The 27,282-nt window shown below is 45.9% G+C and overlaps 1 protein-coding gene across 2 annotated transcripts in view; it reads right to left on the bottom strand.

Moving 5' to 3' along the window:
- The window catches only part of SHQ1 (SHQ1, H/ACA ribonucleoprotein assembly factor), a 117,926-nt gene that overhangs the window by 31,346 nt on the left and 59,298 nt on the right, over positions 1 to 27,282 (bottom strand). For both annotated transcript variants that reach the window (XM_081105756.1, XM_081105755.1), the window contains exon 6: positions 16,230 to 16,357. In XM_081105756.1, coding sequence (XP_080961882.1) covers positions 16,230 to 16,357 — 128 coding nt within the window. The remainder of the gene's footprint in view (positions 1 to 16,229; positions 16,358 to 27,282) is intronic.

Here is a 27,282-nt window from a genome sequence, read left to right as displayed (position 1 = left end):
CATGACCTGGCTCCTCTCAGAGGAATGCAAATCTATTCCATTGTACACTTTCCAGGAACACAACAATGGGACCAGAAAGAATCTGTTGCATTCAAACCCTCAGTCTAAATGGCTCGCCCTGCAGTGGCTACAACAGTCCAGTGAGACCCACAGCTCTACAAATACTGACAGGCTGTCCCTGCTGGGAAGTTCATCGACTATAAATGCGAAGTGTCAGAACAAGCAGTCATGTGCCAGATTCTTGGTCTGAAGTTAACCAGTGAAAGACAACACGGGAAACGTGGAAAATCCATCCTCAGGAAGCTGGATCTCAGAGGAAGCATAGCATTTAACACTTCCAATCACAAGCCTTTGGGGAGAAAGATCAGACCATGTCAAAACTGAAGAGATTAATGAAAGTATCTGCACTCTAACTCAGGGCTATGAAGAAAATGATGAGAATCATAATGGAGCCAAGAGGCTTATCTGGAACTGAAAACAACTGTAGCTTAATACTTTAAGACTAGAGACCCGATGCACGAAGATTCGTGCAAGAATAGGCCTTCTTTCCCCTTGCTGCTGGCACTGACTTCCCTCTGGCACCCGGGACCCGGGCCTTTGCTCTGGAACCACCTCCCACTCACTCCAGCTGGCTCCGTGGTCGCCGCCCAGAGGCCAGGGCTTGTGGGAGGCTTGGCTTCCTTCATCGCTGGGGCAACAAAGGAAGTCAAGCATCCTGCCCGCTCTGGCCGGTTCCATGGCTCCAGCTACCGCCATCTTTTTGGCTATGGGCGCCGCCATCTTTGTCATGGAGTGACGGTTAATTTGCGTATTACCCTTTTATTAGTATAGACTAGAGGCCCGGTGCACAAAAATTTGTGCACTCGGGGGGTAGGAGGGTGGTTACTCAGCCCAGCCTGTGCCCTCTCGCAGGCTGGGACCCCTTGGGAGATAACAACCTGCTGGCTTAGGCCTGCTCCCAGGTGGCAGAGGGCAGGCCCAATCCCTAGGTGCAGCCCCCGGTCGGGCTCAGAGCAGGGCCGATTGGGGAGTTGGGGCACCACCCCCTGTCATGCACAGAGCAGAGCGATCGGGAGGTTGTGATGCCACCCTCAGTCACGCTTAGGGTAGGGCCGATTGGGGGGTTGGGGCACTGTCCCGTCACATTCAAGGCAGGGTCGATGGGGAGGTTGCGGCACCACCCCATCACGCACAGAGAAGGGCCAATCAGGGGGTTGGGGCACTGCCCCCTGTCACTCACAGAGCAGGGCCCATCGGGGGGGTTGGGGCTATGTACCCTGTCACGCACAGAGCAGGGCCAATTAGGGGGTTGGGGCACTGCCCCCTGTCACGCACAGAGCAGGGTCCATCAGGGGGTTGGGGCGCCGCCCTCTATCACCCACAGAGCAGGGCCGATCAGGGGGTTGGGGCGCCGCCACTCTCACACTCAGGGCAGGGCTGATGGGGAGGTTATGGCTCTACCCCGTCACACACAAAGCAGGGCCCGTGGGGTGGGGGGGTTGGGGCGCTGCACCCTGTCACACACAGAGCAAGGCCGAACAGGGGTATGGGGCGCCGCATCCTGTCACACACAGAGCCACAGGGCGATCAGGGGGTTGGGGAGCTCCCCCCTATCAGGCACAGAGCAGAGCTGATCAGGAGGTTGGGGCGCCTTCCCCTGTCATGAACAGAGCAGGGTGGATAGGGAGGTATTGGCCCCGCACCCTGTCACACACAGAGCCACAGGGCGATCAGGGGGTTTGGGCGCTGCCCCCTGTCACGCTGATCCTGGTGCCGCGAGGCCTTGCAGCTCCACTGATCCCGGTGCTGGGAGGCATATTACCCTTTTACTATATAAGGTAGAGGCCTGGTGCACGGGTGGGGGCCGGGTGGTTTGCCCTGAAGGGTGTCCTGGATCAGGGTGGGGGTCCCCACTGGGGTTCCTGGCCAGCCTGGGTGAGGGGATGATGGCTGTTTGCAGCTTGTCACACATCCTTCAGGGTGGGGGTCCCCACTGGGGTGCCTGGACAGCCTGAGTGAGGGGATGATGGCTGTTTGCAGCTGGTCACACACCCTTCAGGGTGGGGGTCCCCACTGGAGTGCCTGGCCAGTCTGGGTGAGGGGCTGAGGGCTGTTTTCAGGCTGGGGGTGACTAAAGCTCCCAACCGCTCCTTTTTTTTTTTTTATTCTAGCCCAGCTTTAGCTTTGAGGCTTGCCTCCAGCTCTTAGGCCTCCGCTGCTGAAAATAGGTTTCTGGCCTTTGCTTACAATGTTGCGATCCTGCTGGCTGAAGCCCGGCAGGTTTCTGGGGTTTTGTGTAGCTTCTATATTTGTTACACAGTTGCTTAGAGTTGCAGCTCAGAGCCCTGCAGCGGCAGGTGGGGAACGTTGGAGTCCTCCGTCACTGAAGCAAGCAAGCCTCATGTTAGTTTCAAGCTGCCTGGCTGCTGGCTGCCATCTTGGCTGGCAGTTAATTTGCATATCCCGCTGATTAGCCAATGGGAAGGGTAGCGGTCGTATGCCAATTACCATGTTTCTCTTTTATTAGATAGGATGAGGAGGAGTCAAAGGCCCCTCACACTTGCACTGTTATATCTGTCTGGCAACATCTGACCAGGGAGCTTAAGCTGAAGGAGGCCTGGAGGTGAAGAGAGGAAAATGAGGGAAAACTAAAGCAGCAGCATGCTCCTTGATCTTTATTTCTTGGTTTGCTTCTTTTCTCCCATATTTTATTCTGGTTTAGCACACTTCAATGTATTCCTCCAATTCTGGGGGTCTCAAATATTTGAACAAAGAAAAAAATTCAAAGAAAATCTCACTAAAAAAGAACTCCCTTTTAAAGCTTTGTAAATGCATAAAAATTGTAATTTCATAGAGAGCCATTCAATTCCTTGCTCTCCTGCCATTGATTTTACTCTATAATAATAATATTTCTGGTTGATTCCAAAATGGCAGCAGAGTAACTGGAAGTTACACTGACATTCCTAGGACCAAACTGGAAATACAACTGAAATACAGAAAAACCATTCTGGAAATCAACTGAGGACTAGCTAGAGAGAACCCTGACAACCAAGGATGGAAAGTTGAGACCACACAGAGACTAGGAGGAATGTGGAGATGAGAAGTGGTGAGCCGGGCTCCCACAGACAGCAGCTGAAGGCAGGGGCAGAGGGGGTTCCCACTGAGAACTCTGGGGTCTAAATGCCAAGCTGGGCCCCCCAGCTCAGAGCACCAGAACTGAGAAAGGTACCCAAGTAACATCTGACTGTCAAAAGCAGCAGGGTTGCTGTCTGCCAGGAGAGATGGCTAGAAATGCAGGCACCCTCTTAAAGGGCCAATGTACAAAATTTCGTGTGTAGCCACTCACCTGGGGCTCCAGCACAGAGAAGACAGAGTGGACTGCAGCCGTGTGAGGAGAGTTCTGGCTTGGGGACTCTGGGGTTGGAGCTCAGAGGGCAGCCACTCTGTTTTCCTGTGCTGAGTCCTTCCTTCACACTGTGGACATCTTCTGCCCGAGGATCTTTGCTGTCCGGGTGGTTTCTGACTGGGGGAAAGGCAGGTGTCCCATGCTGTTGGAGGACCTCTTTCCCACCCTGAGGTGGGTAGCCTGAGGCTCTCAAGACTGAGAACAATCAGACTGCTGGCAGAGGCGGGCCTCTGGAAGCTTTGAGTCTTTGCCTGACCTCCTTCTGGGCCCAGGAATAGGAAAAGCAGACACTGGTGCACATGTTGGTCCTTTCCACAGGCACCCAGCCCCAGCAGAGGAGCCACGGGCTATGGTTGGCTAATAGCTCCAAACGATACTCAGGGCCAGTCGCTAACAGCATCTGACATTGTCCTGTACTAGAGGATGGAAGTCCTAGCAGATCTCTTATTACACAGACACAAACCCAAACAGGCAGTCGAAACAGGGAGACAAAAAGACAAGCACAGATGAAAGGACAAGAGAATTCTCCAGAAGAGATAAATGAAATGGAGATAAGACATGGAGTTCAGAATAATGATGGAAAAGATGACCAACAGCATGAGAAAAGACATAGTAACTATGAAGAATGACATAGTACTAATAAAGAACACAGTGGAAGGAACACACAGCAGATTGGGAAAAGCCAAAATCAGTGAATTAGAAAACAAAGTAGAAAAAAAATCCACTCAATCAGAAACTCAAATAGAAAAAAATTTAAAAACAGGAGGACAGCTTAAGGGAGCTGTGGGAAACCACGAAACTTAGCAATATTCACATTCTAGGTATGTCAGAAGGAGAAGAAAGTGAGCAAGGAGTAGAGAACGTGTATGAAAAAATAATGACAGCCAACACCCAACTTCCCTAATCTGGTAAAGGAAAAAAATCACATAAGTTCAAATGATATAGAGTCCAAGAAAGAAGAACTCAAACATGCCCATGCCCAGACACATCATAATTAAAAGGCGAAAAAATAAAGACAAAGAAAGAATCTTAAAGGCAGCAAGTAAAAAGCAATTTGTTATCTACAAAGGAGCTCCTATAAGGCTGTCAGCTGATTTCTCATCCAAAAGTCTATAAGCCAGAAGGAAATGGCATGAACTATTTAAGGTAATGAAAAGCAAGGATCTAAAACCAAGATTATTATATCCAGCAAGGCTATCATTCAAAATAGATGGTGAAATAAAGAGCTTCCCAGAAAAAAAGGCTAAAGGAGTTTGTCACCACCGAACCAGTACTGCAAGAAATACTAAAGGGATTGCTGTAATGAAAAGAAATAGAGAGAGAAATATAGACATACAGAATTAAAATGGCAATAAGTAAGTACCTTCAATAATAACAGTAAATGTCATTCATGAAATATTCCAATCAAAAGACACAGGGCAACTGAATGGATACAAACACATAACCCAATTATATGCTGTTTACAAGAGACACACCTCAGAACTAAAGACTCACACAGGATGAGACTGAAGGGATGGAAAAAAATTTCCATAAAAATTGAAATAAAATAAAAGCTGAGGTGGCAAGATTCATATCTGACACAACAGATGACAAAATAAAGGTGATCACAAGAGACAATAAAGATAACTATTAAAGGGATCGATCCAAAAAGAGGTTATAACACTGGTAAATATATAAGCACCCAAAATAGGACCACCTAAATATATAAAAAAACTTCTGGAAGACTTTTAAGGAAACACTGGCAACAATATAGTCATAGTAGAAAACTTTAACACTCCACTGACTTCACTGAATAGATATTCCAGACAAAAAATTAACAAGAAAACAGAGACTCTAAATGACACACTGGGTCATATGGATTTCGTTGAAATTTATAGAACATTTCACCCCAAGGGGAAGACTATACATTCTTCTCAAGTGCACATGGGTCATTCTCAAAGACAGACCACAAGTTTGGACACAAAACAAATCTCTACAAGTTCAAGAAGACTGAAATCATATCAAGCATCTTCACAGATAACGGTGGCAAGAAATTAAAAATCAACTACAGTAAAAGTACTCAAACATTAAAACATATGGAGGCTACAAAGCATGTGGTTAAAGAACTAGAGGCCCGGTGCACAAAAATTTGTGGACTCAGGAGGAAGGGGGGGGGGGGTCCCTCAGCCCGGCCTGTGCCCTCTCGCAGTCTGGGACCCCTCTGGAGATAACGCCCTGCTGGCTTAGGCCTGCTCCCGGGTGGCACAGGGCAGGCCCAATCCCTAGGTGCAGCCCCTGGTCAGGCTCAGAGCAGGGATGATTGAGGAGTTGGGGCGCCGCCCCCTGTCATGCACAGAGCAGGGTGGATCGGGAGGTTGCGATGCCACCCTCAGTCACACTCAGGGTAGGGCTGATTTGGGGGTTGGGGCACCGCCACCTGTCACACTCAAGGCAGGGTCGATGGGGAGGTTGCGGCGCCACCCCGTCACGCACAGAGCAGGGCCAATCCGGGGGTTGGGGAGCTCTTCCCTGTCACGCACAGAGCAGGGCCGATCAGGGGGTTGGGGCGCCGCCCTCTATCACCCACAGAGCAGGGCCGATGAGGGGGTTGGGGCGCCGCCACTGTCACACTCGGGGCAAGGCCAATGGGGAGGTTATGGCTCCACCCCATCACACACAGAGCAGGGCCCGTGGGGGGGGGGTGTTGGGGCACTGCCCTCTATCACCCACAGAGCAGGGCCGATCAGGGGGTTGGGGCGCCCCCACTCTCACACTCAGGGCAGGGCCGATGGGGAGGTTATGGCTCCACCCCATCACACACAGAGCAGGGCCCGTGGGGGGAGGGTGGATTGGGGCGCCGCACCCTGTCACACACAGAGCAGGGCCTATCAGGGGGTTGGGGCGCCGCATCCTGTCACACACAGAGCCGCAGGGCGATCAGGGGGTTGGGGAGCTCCCCCGTATCAGGCACAGAGCAGGGCTGATCAAGAGGTTGGGGCACCTTCCCTTGTCACAAACAGAGCAGGGCTCATCAGGAGGTTGGGGCACCTTCCTCTGTCACGAACAGAGCAGGGTGGATAGGGATGTTGTGGCCCCGCCCCCTCTCACACACAGAGCAGCAGGGCGATCAGGGGGTTTGGGCGCTGCCCCCTGTCACACTGATCCTGGTGCCGGGAGGCCTCTCGGCTACGCTGATCCCGGTGCTGGGAGGCATATTACTCTTTTATGGTATAGGATAGAGGCCTGGTGCATGGGTGGGGCTGGCTGGTTTGCCCTCAAGGGTGTCCTGGATCAGGGTGGGGGTCCCCACTGGGGTTCCTGGCCAGCCTGGGTGAGGGGATGATGGCTGTTTGCAGCTGGTCACACACCCTTCAGGGTGGGGGTCCCCACTGGGGTGCCTGGCCAGTCTGGGTGAGGGGCTGAGGGCTGAAGCTCCCAACTGCTCCTTTTTTCTTTTTTTTTATTCTGGGCCAGCTTTAGCTCTGGCTCCAGCTCTGAGGCATCTGCTGCTTAAAGCAGGTATCTGGTTTGTTTGGGTTCCATAATCGAAGCAATGTATAACTCCAGCTCTGGGATCCCGGCATGCTGAAAGCAGGTTTCTGGGGTTTTGTTTAGCTTCTATATTTGTTACAATGTTTCAAACTGCAGACTCAGAGGCCGGCAAGGCTGGCAGGGAACGTTGGTTTCCTCCGTCACTGAAGCAAGCAAGCCTCATGTTAGTTTCAAGCTGCCTGGCTGCCGGCCGCCATCTTGTCTGGCAGTTAATTTGCATATCGCCCTAATTAGCCAATGGGAAGGGTAGCGGATGTACGCTAATTACCATGTTTCTCTTTCATTAGATAGGAAGGATGGGATATTAATGAGATGCAGGAAGAAAGTTCCTGGAAAATGCACAATAACCCGAAATCTCTGGGACACAGCAAAAGCAGTCCTGTGAGGGAAGCTCATGGTACTACAGGCCTACCTCAAAATACAACAAAAATTAATAATAAACTATTTAACCCTACAACTTAAAAGAATTAAAAAGAGAAAAACAAGAAAAACCCAGATAAGGAGAAGGAAGGAAATAAAGATTAGAACAGAAATAAATGACACAGACATTTAAAAAATACCAAAAAAAATCAATGAAACCAAGAGCTGGTTCTTTGGAAAGATAAACAAGATTGATGAACTGTTAGCCAGACTCATCAGGAAACAAAGAGAGAGGACCTAAATAAATAAAATGAAAGCAGTGAAGTAACAACTGATACCACAGAAATACAGATGATTGGAAGAAAATATTATGAACAACTATACTAATAAAAGGGTAATATGCTAATTAGACAGGGAGACCTTCCAAGAGACCGGACTTCTTTTCGGACAAAGCCATGGTGGCAGGGCCAAGGCAGAGGCGGTTAGGGGTGAGCAGGCCGGCAGGGCGGGCAGTTGGGGGCGATCAGGCCGGCAGGGGGGCAGTTGGGGGCAATCAGGCCGGTGGGGGGGGTAGTTGGGGGTGATCAGACCAGAAGGGGGGGCAGTTGGGGGTGATCAGGCCAGCAGGGGGGCAGTTAGGAGTGATCAGACCGGAAGGGGGGCAGTTGGGGGCAATCAGGCTGGCAAGCAGAGTGGTTAGGGGCGATCAGGCAGGTGAGCAATTAGAAGCCAGCAGTGCCGGATTGCGAGAGGGATGTCTGACTGCCAGTTTAGGCCCGATCCCACAGGGGTCGGGCCTAAACTGGCTGTCAGACATCGCCCGAGGGGTCCCAGATTGGAGACGGTGCAGGCCAGGCTGAAGGAACCCCCCTCCATGCACGAATTTCATGTACCGGGCCACTAGTCTATATATATAAAACCCTAATATGCAAATAGACTGAATGGCAGAACAACCGAATAACCGGTCGCTATGATGTGTGCTGACCACCAGGTGATGTGCGCAGAATACGGCAGGCATTGGCAGCAGGCGGCAGAGGTGAGCGGGGGCGCCAAACCAAGGCAGGGCACCAGTCGCTGTCATCGGGGCAAGCCTCTGGTGGTTACTGAAAATTCTTTGCTCCCATGCGCCACGGTCCCGCCCAGTGCTCGCACCTGCTGCCAGCACCAGCCCACTCGCACCCGCTGCCAGTGCCAAAGCCTCCACTCGCACCTGCTGCTGACCCCCAGTGCTGGCCCTGATCATTCGGCACCGTCAGTGAGTGCGAGTGGCAGCTGCCAGCCCCAATTGCCCCTAAGGGCTTCACCACCTCCCTCTGCTCCTGAGGTGCTATTGGGGCCAGCAGCCGTCTCTCGCACCCGCTGCTGGCGACGGCCCTGCTCACACCCACTGCTGGTGCTGGCCCCGCTCGCACCCACTGTCAGCACCTGGTGCCAGTCCCAATTGCTCCACGCCGTCAGCGGGTGCAAGCGGCAGCTACTGACCCTGATCACCCCTGAGAGCTTCTCCACCTCCCCCTGTTCCTGAAGGGTGATTGGGGCAGCAGCAGCTGCTCTCACCCACTGACTGTGCCAGTCCTGCTTGCACCACTGTTGGCGCCAGCCCCAATTGCTCTGTGCCACCAGCAGGTGCCAGCGGGGCCGGCGCCGTCAGCACATGGGAGCAGCGGTGGTGGTAGCGGGGCTGCCAGCAGACAGGGGACCAGGGGCCATGGTGGGAGGGGCCGGGCGGAGGTGCAGAGGATGGACTGAGACCCGGCCCTGTGCCCACCACAGCCTCGTGGCCCATAGTTCCTTTCAAGGTGCATGAATTTGTGCACTGGGCCCCTAGTATGCCAATAAGCTGTGCAATGTGGATGAAATGGGCAAATTCATAGAAAAATACAATCTCCCAAAACTGAATTGGGAAGAACCAGGAAACGAATAGGCCAATAACGAAAGTTGAAATAGAAGCAGTAATAAAAATATTCCCGGCAAACAAAAGCCCTGGTCGCGACGGCTTCACAGGAGAGTTTTAACAAACATTTAAAGAACAGCTGTCACCTATACTCCTCAAACTATTCCCCAACAATCTAAGAGGAAGCAACACTCCAAGCTCACAATACGATTTCAAGTTATACTACAAAGTCACTGTAATCAAAACAGCCTGGTATTGGCATAAGAACAGGCATATAGATCAATGGAACAGAACAGAGAGCCCTGAAATCGACCTAAGACATTACGCTCAATTAAGATTTGACAAGAAAGCAAGAACATACAGTCACCTCAAGAGAGTCTTCTCAATAAAATGTGTTGGGAAAATTTGGTACATGCAAAAGCAATGAAACTAGACCACCAATGTACACCATACACAAGAATAAACTCAAAATGGATAGAAGACTTTAATGTAAGCCGTGAAACCATAAAAATCCTAGAAGAAACCACAGGCAGCAAAATCTCGAACATCTCTTGTAGCAATATGTTTACAGATACATCTCCTAGGGCAGTGGCCGGCAAACTCATTAGTCAACAGAGCCAAATATCAACAGTGCAACGATTGAAATTTGTTTTGAGAGCCAAATTTTTTAAACTTAGAAACTATATAGGTAGGTACACTGTGATTAACTTAATTAGGGTACTCCTAAGGCTTAGGAAGAGCCACACTCAAGGGGCCAAAGAGTTGCATGTGGCTTGCGAGCCGCAGTTTGACGACCACAGTCCTAGGGCAAAGGAAATTAAGGAGAAAATAAACAAATGGAACTATATCAAAATAAAAAGCTTCTGAACAGCAAAAGAAGCCATCAACAAAATGAAACAAGAGCCCACCGAATGGGAGAACATATTTGGCAATGACACATCTGATAAAGGATTAATATCCAAAATACAGACAGTCCTTGGGTTACGTTGGACTTGACCTAAGTCATTTCATGGTTACGTTGCCGTCTCCCATTTATGAAAAAAAAAAAAAAAAAGTTCCATCATTTCGACGTATGTATATATGTGCCTTATATTTTTTATTATTTATTTACTACAAGTAAAGGTCAGGAATTGTTATCTTTCTTTTAAATTTTTGTTTACTGTTTCACTTCATTACTGCTGTGTATGTGCTCGATGTGAGTGATGCAGGTGCTTATGTAGGTGGGTTCCGACTTACAGTGAAAATTGCGTTATGTTGCGCTGTAGGAACGGATCTCTGACGTAACCCAAGGACCTACTGTATATAAGGAACTCACATAACTTAACAAAAGAAGACAAGCAATCTAATTAAAAAATGGGCAAAGGACCTAACTAGATACTTCTCCAAGGCAGATATACAGATGGCCAAGAGACATGAAAAAATGCTCAAACTCACTAATCACCAGAGAGATGCAAATTAAAACATCAATGAGATATCACTTCACACCTGTCAGAATGGCTATCATCAACAAATCAACAAATAACAAGTGCTGGTGAGGATGTGGAGAAAAGGGAACCCTAGTACACTGCTGGTGGGACTGCAGACTGATGCAGCCATCATGGAAAACAGTATGAAGTTTCCTCAAAAATTTAAATTTGGAAATTTAAATTTGACCCAGTAATCCCACCTCTAGCAATATATCCTAAGAAATTTGAAGAACTAATCAGAACTAATATGCATCCCTATGTTCACAGCAGCACAATTTACAATAGCTAAGATCTGGAAACAGCCCAAGTGCCCATCAGCAGTTGAGTGGAGAAAAGCTGTGGTACATTTACACCATGGAATACTATGCAGCAGTAAAAAAGAAGGATCTCTTATTTTGAGACAGCATGAGGGGACCTGGAGAGTATTATGCTAAGTGAAATAAGCCAGTCAGAGAAAGACAAGTATCACACGATCTCACTCATATGTGGAATCGAAAGAACAAAATAAACTGATGAACAAAATAGATCCAGAGACATAGAAGCATGTCGCGCCGTAGGGACGGATCTCTGACGTAACCCAAGGACCTACTGTATATAAGGAACTCACATAACTTAACAGACTGTGGAATCTCAGAGGGAAGGCAGTGAAGGACAGGTGGGAAGAGATCAACCAAAGAACTTATACGCATATATGCATAATCTGTGGACACAGGCAATAGGGTGGTGAAGGCTTGGAGCGGGGGTGGGCTAGAAGGGTTTAGTGAGGGGAGGGGAGGAATGAAACATACGTAATACTTTCAACAATAAAGATTTAACTTAATAATAATAATAATTTCTAACTACTACAATATACCAAGGATGTTAAATACATCATCTTATTCAATCCTCATGACAACTCTTATGTGGTAGCTACAGGATTCCCACAGCAAAATCACACTGCCAGCCTGTCGTGGACCAAAGCGTTAAACCTCAAGCCCTGTATTTAGCTTATAATTGATCCTTAATCCTATGCTTGACACATTTAGAAGAGGCATTTTCTGTACAACACAGCACTCAAGTTCTTCTAACTTAGATCAGAAACCCCTGCTATCTTTAAAGGTAATTTTTAGAATGAATCACCACACTAGTTTAGCAGATTATGCTTTTTCCTGAAGCATCAGACTGGATATATGCTATGGGTCAGATGAAGATGAAGGGTCAAGAGGGCCAGTGGTTAAATACGCAGCCTGGCTTAATCTGTTAAAATGATACATGAAAACTCTGATTTTCAGGGCAACTAGCTCACCCTTGTGGACGGGAAACATAACTACACAACCACCACATTAAAACACTGCACTAAAACTAGGGAAACTGATTCAAACCAGTAAATATCCTTGACTTAAGTTTGAGCAAATTTTCTGATCAGATCTACATAGCATATACAGTTACTATCTATATTGTGCTTAAACTGAAATATAAATCCAAGAATTTATTGAAAGCAATGTAACAAGAATCATTAAATGAAAATGAGTTTATGCAGCAGTCAATTCTAAAAGATCAGAGTAGCAATTTTACAATCTGGTAGAAATCACCTAAACTCTAACAAAACCTAACTACAAAAAAAATTTCTGCAATAGTCACTTTTTCTATAACTATTTATTGAGTACCTATTATGTAACAGGCATAAAGTTAGACACTAAATATCCTATCTAATAAAAAAGAAACATGGTAATTAGCCATACATCCGCTACCCTTCCCATTGGCTAATCAGGGCGATATGCAAATTAACTGCCAGCCAAGATGGTGGCCAGCAGCCAGGCTACTGACACGAACAGGAGGCTTGCTTGCTTCAGTAACGGAGGACTCCAACATTCCCCGCCTGCTGCTGCTGGGCTCTTAGCTGCTAAGAAACATTGTTACAAATATAGAAGCTAAACAAAAGCCCAGAAACCTCTTTTCAGTCAGCCAGGATCTCAGAGTTGGAGTCGCAACAAAGTTTCAAATACAGAAAGTAAACAAAGCCAGAAACCTGCTTTCAGCAGAGAGGTCTCACAGCTAAAGCTGGCTCTCAGTTCCAGTGACAGCCATAAATCCAAGAATAAAAAAAAAAAAAAAAAGGAAAAAAGGATCGGTTAGGAGCTTCAGTCACCCGCCAGCCTGAAAACGGCCCTCAGCCCCTCACCCAGACTGGCCAGGCACCCCAGTGGGGACCCCCACCCTGAAGGGTGTGTGACCAGCTGCAAACAGCCATCATCGCCTCATCCAGGCTGGCCAGGTACCCAAGCGGGACCCACACCCTGATCCAGGACACCCTTCAGGGCAAACCAGCCAGCCCCCACCCGTGCACCAGGCTTCTATCCTATATAGTAAAAGGGTAATATGCCTCCCAGCACCGGGATCAGCGGAGCCGTGAAGCCTCCTGGCCCCTGGAGCAGCGTGACAGGGGGCAGTGCCCAAACCCCCTGATCGCCCTGCGGCTCTGTGTGTGACAGGGGGTGGGGCCACAACCTCCTATCCGCCCTGCTCTGTTCGTGACAGGGGAAGGCGCCCAACCCCCTGATCGGCCCTGCTCTGTGCCTGATAGGGGGGAACTCCCCAATCCCCGGACCACCCTGCGGCTCTGTGTGTGACAGGGTGCGGCCCCCAACTCCCCCATGGGCCCTGCTCTGTGTGTGACAGGGTGGAGCTGCAACCTCCCCATCGGCCCTGCCCTGAGTGTGACAGGAGGTAGTGCCCCAACCCCCTGATCGGCCCTGCTCTGTGGGTGATGGGGCGGCGCCCCAATCTCCCCATCGACCATGCCTTGAGTGTGACAGGGGGCGGCACCCCAACCCCCCAATTGGCCCTACCCTGAGTGTGACTGAGGGTGGCATCACAACCTCCTGATCGGTCCTGCTCTGTGCATGACAGGGGGGAGCTCCCCAACCCCCTGATCAGCCCTGCTCTGTGCGTGACAGGGGGGAGCTCCCCAACCCCCTCATCGGCCTTGCTCTGTGCGTGACAGGGGAGAGCTCCCCAAACCCCTGATCGGCCCTGCTCTGTGCATGACGGGGGGGAGCTCCCCAACCCCCTGATTGGCCCTGCTCTGTGCGTGACAGGGGGGAGCTCCCCAACCCCCTGATCGGCCTTGCTCTGTGTGTGACAGGGTAGGAGCCCCAACCCCCCGATGGGCCCTGCCCTGTGTGTGACAGGGTGCGGAGCCCCAACCCCCCTGATGAGCCCTGCTCTGTGCGTGACAGGGGGCAACGCCCCAACCCCCTGATCGGCCGGCTCTGTATGCGACAGGGGTGGCACCACAACCTCCTGATCCACCCTGCTCTGTGCGTGACAGGGGGTGGCGCCGCAACCTCCCCATCGACCCTGCCTTGGGTGTGACAGGGGGCGTCGCCCAACCCCCCAATCGGCCCTACCCTGAGCATGACTGAGGGTGGCATCGCAACCTCCCAATCCGCCCTGCTCTGTGCATGACAGGCGGCGGCGGTGCCCCAACTCCCCAATCAGCCCTGCTCTGAGCCCGACCAGGAGCTGCAGGGGGGGCACCTAGGGATTGGGCTTGCCCTCTGCCACCCGGGAGTGGGCCTAAGCCAGCAGGTCGTTATCTCCCAAGGGGTCCCAGACTGTGGGAGGCCACAAGTGGGGCTGAGGGACACCCCCCCACCACCAGTGCAAAAATTTTTGTGCACCGGGCCTCTAGTAGAATATATAATGGGCTATTGCTTTGCTATGCAGAAAAATCAAAATGAGACATGCAATAGAGACCCTATAGCTACTCTGGATTTAGTAATCAAAGGAGACAACTCCAGAACACTGCAAACAACCCAAAGTTTCATCAGTAGTCAACAGCACAAATGTCTACCAATCATGATACAAATATACAACAGAATACTGGAGAGAGATTAAAAATGTCAGCTATAATTATAAGTGCTAATTCAAAAGATATACAACATATATCACAAAATTTAAAAAAGCAAGGTAAGAAGAGAATATGATTCTATATATATAAATTCCTTAAAGCAAGTATTTAGATGTGGGTATATACATTAAAAAATGTAGCCCTAGCTGGTCCGGCTCAGTGTTGGAGCGTTGGCCTGTGGACTGAAAGGTCTAGGGCAGTGGTTGGCAAACTGCAGCTTGCGAACCACATGCGGCTCTTTGGCCCCTTGAGTGTGGCTCTTCCACAAAATACCACGTGCGGGCGCGCATGTACAGTGCGATTGAAACTCGTGGCCCATGCACAGAAGTCGGTTTTCGGCCTAGGCGAGTCTATTTTGAAGAAGTGGCGTTAGAAGAAGTGGGGGGTGGACATGTAGAGAGGATGAACGAAAGGAGATAGACGAAACAAGTATACAAGACAAGTGTGGATGGGAGAGTTGGAAGGGGTCAACAGAAAGTAAACAAAGCCAGTGAACGTGGGATAACGTTCAGCGAACGTACCTCAATCATTTTTAGCAAAGGCCAGCTTAGGAGTACCCTAATCAAGTTAATAACAATGTACCTACCTATATAGTTTAAGTTTAAAAAATTTTGCTCTCAAAAGAAATTTCAATCATTCTACTGTTGATATTTGGCTCTGTTGACTAATGAGTTTGTTGACCACTGGTCTAGGGTTTTATTCTGGTCAAGGGCATGTACCTCAATTGCAGGCTCAATCCCTGGCCTGGGTCAAGGCTTGAGCAGGAGGCAACCAATCAATGTCTCTCTCTCTCACATCGATGTTTCTCTCTCTGTGTCTCTCCCGCCTCTTCCACTCTCTCTAAAAATCAATGGAAAAATAAATCCTCGGATGATGATTAAACATTAACAGTAATACTTTCAGAAGAGGAATTTTAAGTGGGAGATTCTATATTCTATTTCACATGTGTGTGTGTATTCTTTTTATTTAAATACTGAAATTTTGTTTTTAATATATAAATAAAGCCAAAAAAGTATGACAGAAAACATGGGCCTTCTACTCCTGATCTATCTGAAACTGTTATAATTCTAATTTACACTTAATATACCAACCTCCCACTAGAAAAGGCAGTAATAAAATGATCATTTATGAAAGGATTCTGTGAATAATGTTTGCTTAATGTTAAATATGGCATAGTCATCTCCTGTGATTCATGACCCTACCCCCAACCCAGTTCAGCTTTCATTGGTAAAAACTGGTCCACCTGTTCTCTATAAGATGCAGGTATAAGGATAACTATTCCAACTTCTACATAAATCCATTTAGAAAAAAAACTGGGAGGACATATCAAATTCATTCAACAAAAGGAATAAAAACTGGGTCTTCTCCCACCATTTTAACACTCACATGCCCTTCCCACAAAGGGATGTTCAGATCTCTCAAGCTGCTTCCTCAACTACAAATGTCCTATGTGCTAATGCTCCTAAATTTACTAAATAAATAAATAAATAGTTTAAAAGGATTCCAATGATTCAAAAGTAAAACATACTCCAGAACAATTTATACAAATAAGTCTAACGTTGAGTGGCATTTTCCAACCTAGGTTGAAGACCCCATTTCCAAAAGTAGCAAACCAAAAACATACCTCCTCATAGAGTGTATTTAAAAAAAAAAAAATGAGCCCATGTTTTAGTTTCTTACCTAAAGCAGCGTGATTTTCTTTCTCCTGACTCCTTCCCATAAAGGCCATCATCTTTGAATACGTATCAGTCCACCAAGGATTATACTGTAAAACCTGTTCAACTGCCTCATCTTCAAAAAAGTCGGCTCTGGGGAAAAACAATGAATGTTAGATGGGCTTGCTATACAGACTTTGGCTGGGTTTGATGTTTTCTAATTTATAACTCATTTCATTGCACTAGAAATACCGATCAATTCAGAGTACATTTCAAAGAAAAACGAGCACTACATTTAATTTACTTTAGTAATCATCATAAAATGAAAAGTAAGCAACTAACTAAAAGGATAGTTGATATTTATGATCTCTTACATGAGAGGTACACAAAAGATCAGTCTTGCCCTAAGGCAGCGGTTCTCAACCTGTGGTCGCGACACCTTTGGTGGTCGAACGACCCTTTCACAGGGGTCGCCTAAGATGATCCTGCATATCAGATATTTACATGACGATTCATCACAGTAGCAACATTACAGTTATGAAGTAGCAACGAAAATAATTTTATGGTTGGGTTACAACATGAGGAACTGTATTTAAAGGGCCAGAAGGTTGAGAACCACTGCCCTAAGGGCCCGTTGCCTGCACTACAGTGGTGTGGGATAACGGGAAACCCAACACACAAGGAACTGAAACCTAGCACTTGTCCTATATTTGCAAATATCACAGATTCTGGTAAAATTACAACAAAGAAAAGAATCTTTTAACTCCAATCTATTTTATTTAGCTATGCTAATCCTAATAGGTCCTTAAAGTAAAACTACTGAAAAAGATAAAAATAATCTTTGTTGAGACCAGAAAAATACTTTTCCTTCACTTCACTTTCTTAGTTTTAACTGGAAAAGTAACTGCTATATTTGAAATAGCAGGACACTTGTTCAGAAAATATGCCTCATTCAAAGTTGGAAAATGGTATTCTTGGGGTAACAATGAGAAAAAGTATACTAGTGAAAAATTCATTTATATTTTAGTTAATTTGAAACTCAAGGAATTGAGGTTTTGATAAATTGGATTTTCTAGCTGATAGTTTTATGACCTTAAATACATTTTTCTTTCAAGTGAGATACTGAAATCTTTTTTAAAATTAGAAACATCACAGATAACAAATTCTTCGTATGCGCTAAGTACTGTACTAAGTACTTCTCATTCATTATTTTTTTGAATCTTCAGACAATCCCCATGAGCAGGGGATACTCCCTGCCCATTTTACATGGGTGAAACCTGACGCTCAGAAAAGTTGTACATCATGGCTACAGTCAAAAAACCAGTAAGCAGTGTGGCCTGAATTTGGACCTACTTAAGTTTTACTCCAGGATCCAAGCTAGCAATCAAAATATGTGTTCTATCTTTATGCTTAAGAAAATAAAGTACATATTGGACAAAACTGAATAGCAATGATCTTGAAACAATAATTCTCAATATCAATTTTTAGGCACACATTTGAGACTATGATGAAGAAGTTGCTTTATAAACTAATCCTGTTAAGAGTCTCTATTAGCCATCTGTGGAAGAACAAGGCCTCCTCTGCTAAGGAGCTGTCCCCCGTGGACACCAGGTATTAGATAGAGAAGACATGCGAAGTCATAGGCTGTAGGAGAGTCTTTATTGCAGACCAAGTAGCCATTGCTACCAAAGAGCCATCAGACAAAACAGTTCTTCAAAGTAGTCTCACAAAGCAGCTGCAGCAAACAGCCTTGCTAATGCAGTAGCAAACACAGGAGCCCTTGTAAACATAGTAGCCATTCCTAACAAAGCAGCTCAACCAAGCAACCAGGCACCGCTGCTCAGTAATATAGTTTATACCAACTCAGACAAAAGAGGCTTCTCACCAAACAGTGACATCAATATTTGGGCTATGGAAAGGCACACCTGCACAGTGCATACAGTAATATTGTTGAGTCCTTGCTTTTGCACCTGTATATGGCAAGCTGGCCATGAACATCCAGTGTACTCTGATTAGGTTTCCCACACCATCTCTCTCTCTTTTTTTAATTAAATTTTTTATTGTTCAGATTATTATAGTTGTTTCTCTTTTTTCCCCCCATAGTTCCCCTCCACCCAATTCCCACCCCACCCTCTGTCTTCATCCATAGGTGTACGATTTTTGTCCAGTCTCTTCCCACACCCCCACACTCCTTCCCCCATGAGAATTGTCAGTCCACTCCCTTTCTATGCCCCTGATTCTATTATATTCACCAGTTTATTCTGTTCATCAAATTATTTATTCACTTGATTTTTAGATTCACTTGTTGACAGATATGTATTTGTTGTCCATAATTTTTATCTTTACCTTTTTCTTCTTCTTCCTCTTCTTAAAGGATACCTTTCAGCATTTCATCTAATACTGGTTTGGTGGTGATGAACTGCTTTAGCTTTTTCTTATCTGTAAAGCTCTTTATCTGACCTTCAATTCTGAATGATAGCTTTGCTGGGTAGAGTAATCTTAGTTGTAGGTTCTTGCTATTCATCACTTTGAATATTTCTTGCCACTCCCTTCTGGCCTGCATAGTTTCTATTGAGAAATCAGCTGACAGTCATATGGGTACTCCCTTGTAGGTAACTAACTGTTTTTCTCTTGCTGTTTTTAAGATTCTCTCTTTGTCTTTTGCTCTTGGCATTTTAATTATGATGTGTCTTGGTGTGGTCCTCTTTGGATTCTTTTGTTTGGATTTCTCTGCGCTTCCTGGACTTGTAAGTCTACTTCTTTTACCAGGTAGGGGAAGTTTTCTGTCATTATTTCTTCAAATAGGTTTTCAATATCTTGCTCTCTCTCTTCTTCTGGCACCCCTATAATTCGGATGTTGGTACGCTTGAAGTTGTCCCACAGGCTCCTTACACTATCTTCATATTTTTGGATTCTTTTTTCTTTTTGTTTTTCCGGTTGGGTGTTTTTTGCTTCTTCGTATTTCAAATCTTTGACTTGATTCTTGTGCTCCTCTATAATATTCTTTATTTCAGTCAGTGTATGCTTAATTTCTAATTGGACCTTTTTCATATCCTCAAGGGTCTCACTAGATTTATTGAGGGTCTCACTAAATTTATCAGCGGTTTCTAGAAAATTCTTGAAAAACCTTATAACCGTGGTTTTGAACTCTATATCCAGTAGTCTGCTTTCCTCCATTTCTGTCATTTGTGACCTGTTTCTTTGTCTCCGCATTTTTTATGCTTCCCTGTGTTGACAGAGTGGCTTTGTGTGCTAGGTGTTCTATAGGGCCCAGTGGCTCAGCCTCCCCAATTACCTGAGGTGGACACTCTTGGTGCACCTCTTTGTGGGCTTTGTGCAAAGTCTTGTTGTAGTTAAGCCTTGATTGTAGTTGGTATCACTGGGAGGAATTGACCTCCAGGCCAATTGGCTGTGAGAATCAGCTGTGTCTACGGTGGGAGAACTTCTGTGCTGAAGACACCCTTATGGAGCAAGACTTGCTTTAGTGGGGCTTTGGTGCTCACTGAGTCTGCCCCCTGAAGTGTGTCCCTTATGGATCTGAGGAGTTGTAATCTGGATGGTCCCACTCTGAACACTGGGTACACTGGCTCTTGGATCTCTAAGGAGGTGCTAATTTAGCCTCCGCCTGAGGCTGCCCAGCAGGAGCTACTGAGAGATCTGCAGATTCCTCTTCTTTGTTTGGGGTTTGGAGGTGCCCAGATGAGGCCCAGCTGTGAAGCAATGCAAGCTGCTGTGGGGCCTTGGGCCTTCTTTTGGATGTTCTGGGTCACTCTGGCCCAGCTGCAGTTTGTTAGATAATTTTAGATTGCAAAGGGCCAGGGCATTCATATGCAAAAGTCTCTGTGCACAGCTTGGGTGGGGCGGGGTCTCAGGGAATCAACAGAGTGGAGCAAACAGCTGTGGCTGAACCTCAGTCCTGCCCTAAGAGGCCCCTGATCTCAGTGTCCTGGTAATCGCTGCAAGCACCTCTGAGAGAAAGCCGCCCTCGAGTACCGCCCACTGCCAGACAGTCCAGTTTCTCCCTGTATGAGTCTGAGTCCCCAGAGACTCGCCTGGAACTGGCGTTCAGAGCCGTTGGGGGCTTGTGTCTCCCTCCTGATTGAAAAAGACAACCGCATCCTCAGTTGCCAGCCCTTTCCTTGCATGCCTCCGTACCGCTGCACTTTACTTCCACACCTCCTCTGAGTCTCAGTGTGCTTTTCTCTTTCCTTCTAGATGTAGAATTTCCACTCTGCCAGCCTTCCCGTGGTTCTGGATGATGTCTGTTTTGTCTTTTAGTTGTATTTTTGACGTGGTTGTGCAAGGCAGCAATTTCAGGTGTTTACCTATGCCACCATCTTGGTTTCTCCCATATTTCTCTTTTGACCATCTCTTTTTAAAGTAAGAAAAATTCAAATTGATGGTTGCCAGATGTGAAGAGGGGGTGGGTGAAAATGGTAAACGAATTAAGAAGTACAAAATAGTTACAAAATAGTCACAGGGATATAAAGTATAGCATAGGGAATCTAGTCATTAACACTACAATAACCATGTATGGTGTCAAGTGGGTACTAGACTTATGGGGGAGGGGTCATTTTGTAAATTGTGTAAGTGTCTAGCCACTATATTGTACACCTAAAACTAATTTAATATTAAATATCAACTCTAATTAAAAATTATTTTTAAATAAAGTGAAGAAATACTCTTTTGAATTGATGTTTATTACAGACTTACATCCACTAATCAGAATGCAAACTTTTTCTAGGAAATGAACTTCAAAAAAGATAAATAATTAAAGTGGCTAAAATGCTAAATAAGTCAACAAAAGTACTAACTTTGTGCCCTGTTTCAAGCTCCATGCTGGGAACTGCTACATAGCTGACATGTTACATGGCTAACAAGCCACAGGAAATCCTGGCCTTCATGGTACCTGCTGTCTCCCAGGAGAGTCAAACAACTATAACTCAGCATAAGTGCTTTGATAAATGTTATAGCAAAACGAAGGTGGGATGCAGGCAAGGCCGCTGAAGCAAATAATATCTAAGCCAACAGCGGAATTGTAATTAACAGTTAACCAGTTAAGAGAGGTAGAAGAAAATAATCTGGGCTGAAAGAATAGCTAGCAAAGGCTAGGAAACAAGAAGACACATTTAAGAAAAAAATGTTGAGAATAGCTGAAAATAATGGGTTGTGGTGACAATGACCTTGTAAGCCATGTTAAAAAATCTAGAGTACTAAGATCAACTGAGTACTTAAAAGCTTTTGCAGTTGGGGGACTAAACCATCACTCTCACTGCCACCTAGAAAATGGTTTAGAGTAGTGGTTCTCAACCTTCCTAATGCCGCGACCCTTTAATATAGTTCCTCATGTTGTGGTGACCCTCAACCATAAAATTATTTTCATTGCTACTTCATAACTGTAATTTTGCTACTGTTATGAATCCTAATGTAAATATCTGATATACAAGATGTATTTTCATTGTTACAAATTGAACATAATTAAAGCATAGTTATTAATCACAAAAACAATATGTAATTATATGTGTTTTCCGATGGTCTTAGGCAACCCCTGTGAAAGGGTCATTCGACCCCCAAAGGGGTCGTGACCCACTGGTTGAGAACCACTGGTTTAGAGAGACCTGAAGGAACAGAAATAATGGTGGCCTTAAATACGACCGTGGCTGTGGGCAGGCGGAAAGTGGGTAAGTCTGACATACAGTTAGAATCTAGAATCCTCAGGATGTAGGAGTCAAAATCCATGCCCAGGATTTGGGCCTTGACAATACAGTGCACAACGATGACCTCTACTGAGACAGGAACACAGGATGCTAACAAACATGACAGGAGAGAGACAATGACTTCTGCTTGGAATAGGCTGAGTCTGAGCTGTCCTTTCAGGACACACAGAGACCTGTCCAACAGTCTGCTGCTCCAGAGAGACACATGGGACAGTTAAGGAGGCCAAAGAAGAGGCCAGAATTGCCCCGGAAAAATGTCAGGGGGAGCAAAAAGGGCCTAGGAGACTGGAGCACCAAGGACATTTACTGCAAAGGTAGAATAGCCCATCTGAAAAATGCTGTTTTTTCCCCTAGGAGAAAAAGCGTATAAATAAATAAATAATTAAGTAAGTAAGTAAGTAAGTAAGTAAATAAATAAATAAAAATACTGGATCTGTGAAACAGTATCTCTGCCACCTCCATGCCCCCTTTGTCCTTGCCCCCACCCCAAAATTTCAGAATATTTAAGTGATTATTTAGAGTAAAACATCACTAATATAGTTTTAGTAATTTAACTGTGATGGTTTTTATAGTGTTTATGATTTGAGAGTTTTGTGAACAGATCTGAGGCTAATAGTCTACTTTCCAGAATAAATTATTTTCAAGTTTTTAAATGCATTAAATTCAATAAGCATTCACCAAGTACCCTCTACATGCATGCAAATCAGAAAGATAAAGATTGGCAACACTCACTCCCTGCCCTTCAGGACTTCACAATTAACACGTTAAGCACCCAGTCACTCACCAGTGACTGACACTATACTTTCCGTCCGGAAGACAAAACAGGCTGGCGCTTAACGTGTTAATAGGTACCACACACACACAAACAGAATGTTGTAAAAACAAGATGACCTATAACAGAAGCCCTGAGGAGAGCTTCCCCTACCAGTCTGGGAGAGAGGGACCAGAAAGTGACAACTAAGCCCAGTCTTTACAGATAAAAGTAATTCAGGTAGGATGGACAAGGGAGAAAACAGCTGGCAAAGGGATACCATGAGAACAAAGTGTGTGAGAAGAGGTATGGGTGGAGAAATGCAAATATTCATTACTGCTACAATATAAAAGGTGGGCAAGGAGGAGCAGGGCCAGATCACCAAGAACTTTATATGACATTATAAGAAGTTAGAAGCTGTGGACCCTGAGAAAGAAGAAAATTACTAAAAAGGGCTCCCAGTGGCTAACTGGGCTCAAATTTAAAAAACAAGAAACTAAAAACAACCAGAGTCTAGCAGTCATTTCTACATGGGCCTCTCATGCAAATGGCACTTCACAGAGAAGCCTGCATAACTAACTGTCTCCTACACTGTGCTCCAGACATCTCAGCCAGCCCTTATAAAGGAGTTCCTGGAATCCTATTTCAGCCAATAGGACTGAGGTTTTTCCTTCCAATTGGAGCTGTCAACTTCTTCACTGACCAATCAGAGCATCTCCATTCTGAAAATTCATGACAGTGTCTTTCGGACCAATCAAACTGCAAAGATTTGGAGCCCTCATGTGCAGAGGATGGACCAATCAGGGACTGGGGGTGAGGGTTGCGGGGGGGGGGGGGGGGGGCGGAATTGTGTCTATATTTCAGCTCCCCTCTGGTTCTGAGAGTGCAATTTCTTTTTCCACCAAAGACTGCATTTCCCTGGCTATAGCTGAAACACTGAAGATGTCTCGCAATAGCAGGCTGGCACAAAATTGAGCAGACCACTGTAGGGCAAAGCAGACCAGCACACAGCAGAGCAAAGAAGACCAGCAAGGAGCAGAGCAGAGCTGTCTAGCTGGAGAGAGAGACCAGGCCACCACCTCACCCCAGGGCCACCTCACAGCTGTGCTGTTTTCATAGCTCTGCTGTATCATAATTGAGCTGTTTGCAATGAATAAAGTTTCCTTTTTCAATGAGCCACATATTGGGGATTCCTGTTGGCACTGAATTGGCGCCAAGACCATTGGATGAAAAAGCTTATGCTTCAAGCAAAGGAGAACCCATTAAGAGTTTAAGGCAGGTTTTCATTTTTGGAACATAAGCTATTGTACTGCTGGTTTTATAGTTGATGGACTTGCAGAATTCCAGGCTGGAGGAAGAGATATCAGTTAGGCAACAAGGAGACTGCCACAATAAGGAGGACACAAATGAAGGTCAGAAATAGACGGAGTAAAGGAAATAGTAGAGATGAGTGATACAACTTCAGGATGGACTGGAAGCGTGGGATACAAAAGAAGTCAAAGATGAATCCCAGATTCCTAACCTGGGTGACTAACGTGAAAAATGAGGCTCTCTACCATGGAGAAATTTCAGGAAGTTTTTAAACGTAAAACGATGAGTTCAATTTGGACATGTTTGAAACAGAAAACTTAGTACCAAGTCCAGTTGCTCTCTTAACCTTGACCTGGCACTTAATCACAATTGGAATCCTGTGTACTTCCCCACTAAATGCAAGCCCCGTGAGTGCAGCAACCTCGTCATAGTCACCACATGCTCCTTGCTAGCTATCAAACTGCACAGCACAAAGTTCATTCGAAAAATAGTTACTGAACAAATAAGTGTGTACATGAAAAAATAAGTAAATGAAGTTGCATTTTAATGCTTTTCCCTAAGCAAGGTGTTTTGAATAGAGACCCTTTTGGAAGTAGATGATCCTCTTCTCAGCCTCCTAATTACTACTTGTCTTGAGTTCTCAACAAATCCAGAAGCCTGATCAGCATACCATCTTCTTTAATAAATTTTAGCACTGAAAATTACAATTTAAAGTGGGATGCCAAACGCTACCTGATCATTTTTGTCCCTTTTCTTATCTCACACATATTTAAATGTTGACTAAATTATTTTATTTTCTCCCAAGAGAGGAAACAGGCAAGATATTTATTACCTAGTTGAAGCAAAAAATATACCAACAATTAAAACACAATTTTTCAGGGAAGGAAAAAAAGCACACTCTCAGCAAGAGAAATATAAAAACTTGGCTAAAATAAACAAAAGAAGGACTAGAAAAAATTTCTCAAGATGCCATCAACATTACTTTAATGTAAAAATAAGACCCAAAAAATATTATAAATGGCAAGAAACAGATAACCAAAAATAATAAATGGATCATCTATCCACAGCATCTGGCCACAGCATTATAACCACTGGGTTTATATGGCCAGAATTCTACTGAACTACAAAATATAGGGGGAGGGCGGAAACATGCTGGCATCCAGATAAAGGATTTTTTTAAAAAAAGAATAATCCAATGAGATGAAAAATGGTGGCGGAGCCCTGCCCGGCTTGGCTCAGTGGATAGAGCATCAGCCTGTGGATTGAAGGGTCCCAGGTTCGATTCCGGCCAAGGGCACATGCCTGGGTTGCAGGCTTATCATTGATGTTTTTATCTCTCTCTCCTCCCTTCCTCTCAGAAATCAATAAAGAAATATATTTTTTTTTAAAAAAAATGGTGGCAGAGTAAATGGATGCTGAACAGACAAGCTCCCAGGACCAAACTGGAATTACAACTAGAATACAGAAAAACTGGGGGATCCAAGATGGCTGCCTACAGGACAGCAGGTTGCAAGATAGTGTGAGAGTGCGAAAGGAGAGTGCGTGGACGTGCGGTGAATGTTTGTATTTGTGAATGAGGGACAGCTATATTCCAAGGGACTGATGGGGACTAGTGGACCAGGCTCCCCTGGCCGGGCAGCCTCTACTGCTGCTGAAATCTCTCCCAGAGCAGCCAACTCTGCCACAGAGACCACGCCATCGTGAAGGGGAGAGCAGCTGTGATTGGAAACCCAGCCTTACCTTCAACCAGGGAGACCTTGGATACCTCCCAGGATCCTACAACCACAACACCCTGGGACCAGCTGCCTCAGCTGCGAATCCAGGAATACTGGGACTCCAGTCTCCCTGGCTGCAGGCGCCTAAAAAGTCTGTTCAGGGGGAGACAAAGTGGTGCGAATATGCAAACGAGTCCTGCACCTTCTCACAGAGCAGATAGAAGAAACAGCTGAATCAAATAACACCCACCCAGAATTGGCAAATTAAATATGGCTGGTGAGGCAATCAGTGGACAGAAAGATCAGTTATCGCCTAGAGAAAACTTTGCCTCCTCAGATTCCTCTGGGTGTTTGTTGTTTGGGTGTTTGTAGTTTACACATTTTGGATTAGTTGTTTGTAGTTTGCATTTATCTCTGGGTGTTTGTTGTTTGCATTTTTTGGATTAGTTGTTGTTTGATTGGAGTTTTCTCCCCATCTATATAATAAAAACCCAGTGGTTATAATGCTGTAACGACCAAAGACCAGTCACCAGGAGGTACACTAAGCACCTCTCAGTCCCTCCCCCCGGCCTGTGAGCAGCGCCTCTCGTGGCGGGCAGGGAGGGGCGTGACTTACTAGCAGTGGAGAGCTACAAGCGGCTGAGGGCTACAAGTGGAGGAAGGCCACGAGCAGCAGAGGGCTATGAGCGGCAGAGGGAGGGGCAGTGAGCTACAAGCAGTGGAGAGATATGAGTAGCAGATGGCGGGGCAGCAAGCTACAAGTGGCGGAGAGCAGGGCGGGAAGCTGAGGCAAGCGGAAGCAAGCTACTCACGCACACTGGTCCTCTAGTATACATATTTTTCCCCTTCTTTTTTCTTCTCTTTCTTTTCTCTCTTACATTTTCTCCTTTTCTCAATATCATTTTTGCACTCTTTTCTATCCCCTACTTTTCTTTTCCCTGGTGGTCACCTTTATTTGGGGTTATTAGTATTGTGAATACATTTGTGTTTAGTGCCCAGTGTGTTGTGTCTTCTTGTGTTGTATCTTGTGCGTTTAAGTCAATGCAGGAGAGAGAAAGCTACATAACCAGGCACCTGGGAGCGATCACAGGGAGACACAGAAACAGCCTACATATGAAAGACAAGGAGGAATCACCAGAAAAGGAAGTAAACGAAATGGAGGCAAGCAATATGTCAGAGAAAGAATTCAAAGAAATGGTCATAAAGTCACTGAAAAGGATGGAAGACAAATTCAACAATATGTGGAAGAACCAAGAGAAAATGAAGAACCAAGAAGAAATAAAAAATGACATCGCTGCAATAAAGAGCTCAATAGAAAGCATTAACAGTAGACTACAAGAAGCGGAGTACTGCATCAGTGAGCTAGAAGACAAGGTAGGGGAAAAGACCTGAGCAGAGCAGCATCTAGAAAAAACAACTTAAAAAACAGGAGGAGAGCCTAAGAGAACTCTGGGACAACATAAAACAACATCTGCATCATCGGGGTGCCAGAAGGAGAGGAAACTGAGCACGGAATAGAAAACCTGTTTGAAGAGATAATGACAGAAAACTTCTGATATAGTGAAGAAAAAACACACACAAGTC

Source organism: Myotis nattereri (genome assembly GCF_964212035.1).
Source record: "Myotis nattereri genome assembly, chromosome: 14".
Taxonomy (NCBI): domain Eukaryota; kingdom Metazoa; phylum Chordata; class Mammalia; order Chiroptera; family Vespertilionidae; genus Myotis; species Myotis nattereri.
The sequence above is the reverse complement of the archived record's forward strand: the minus strand, read 5'-3'. Positions and strand labels throughout refer to the sequence as shown.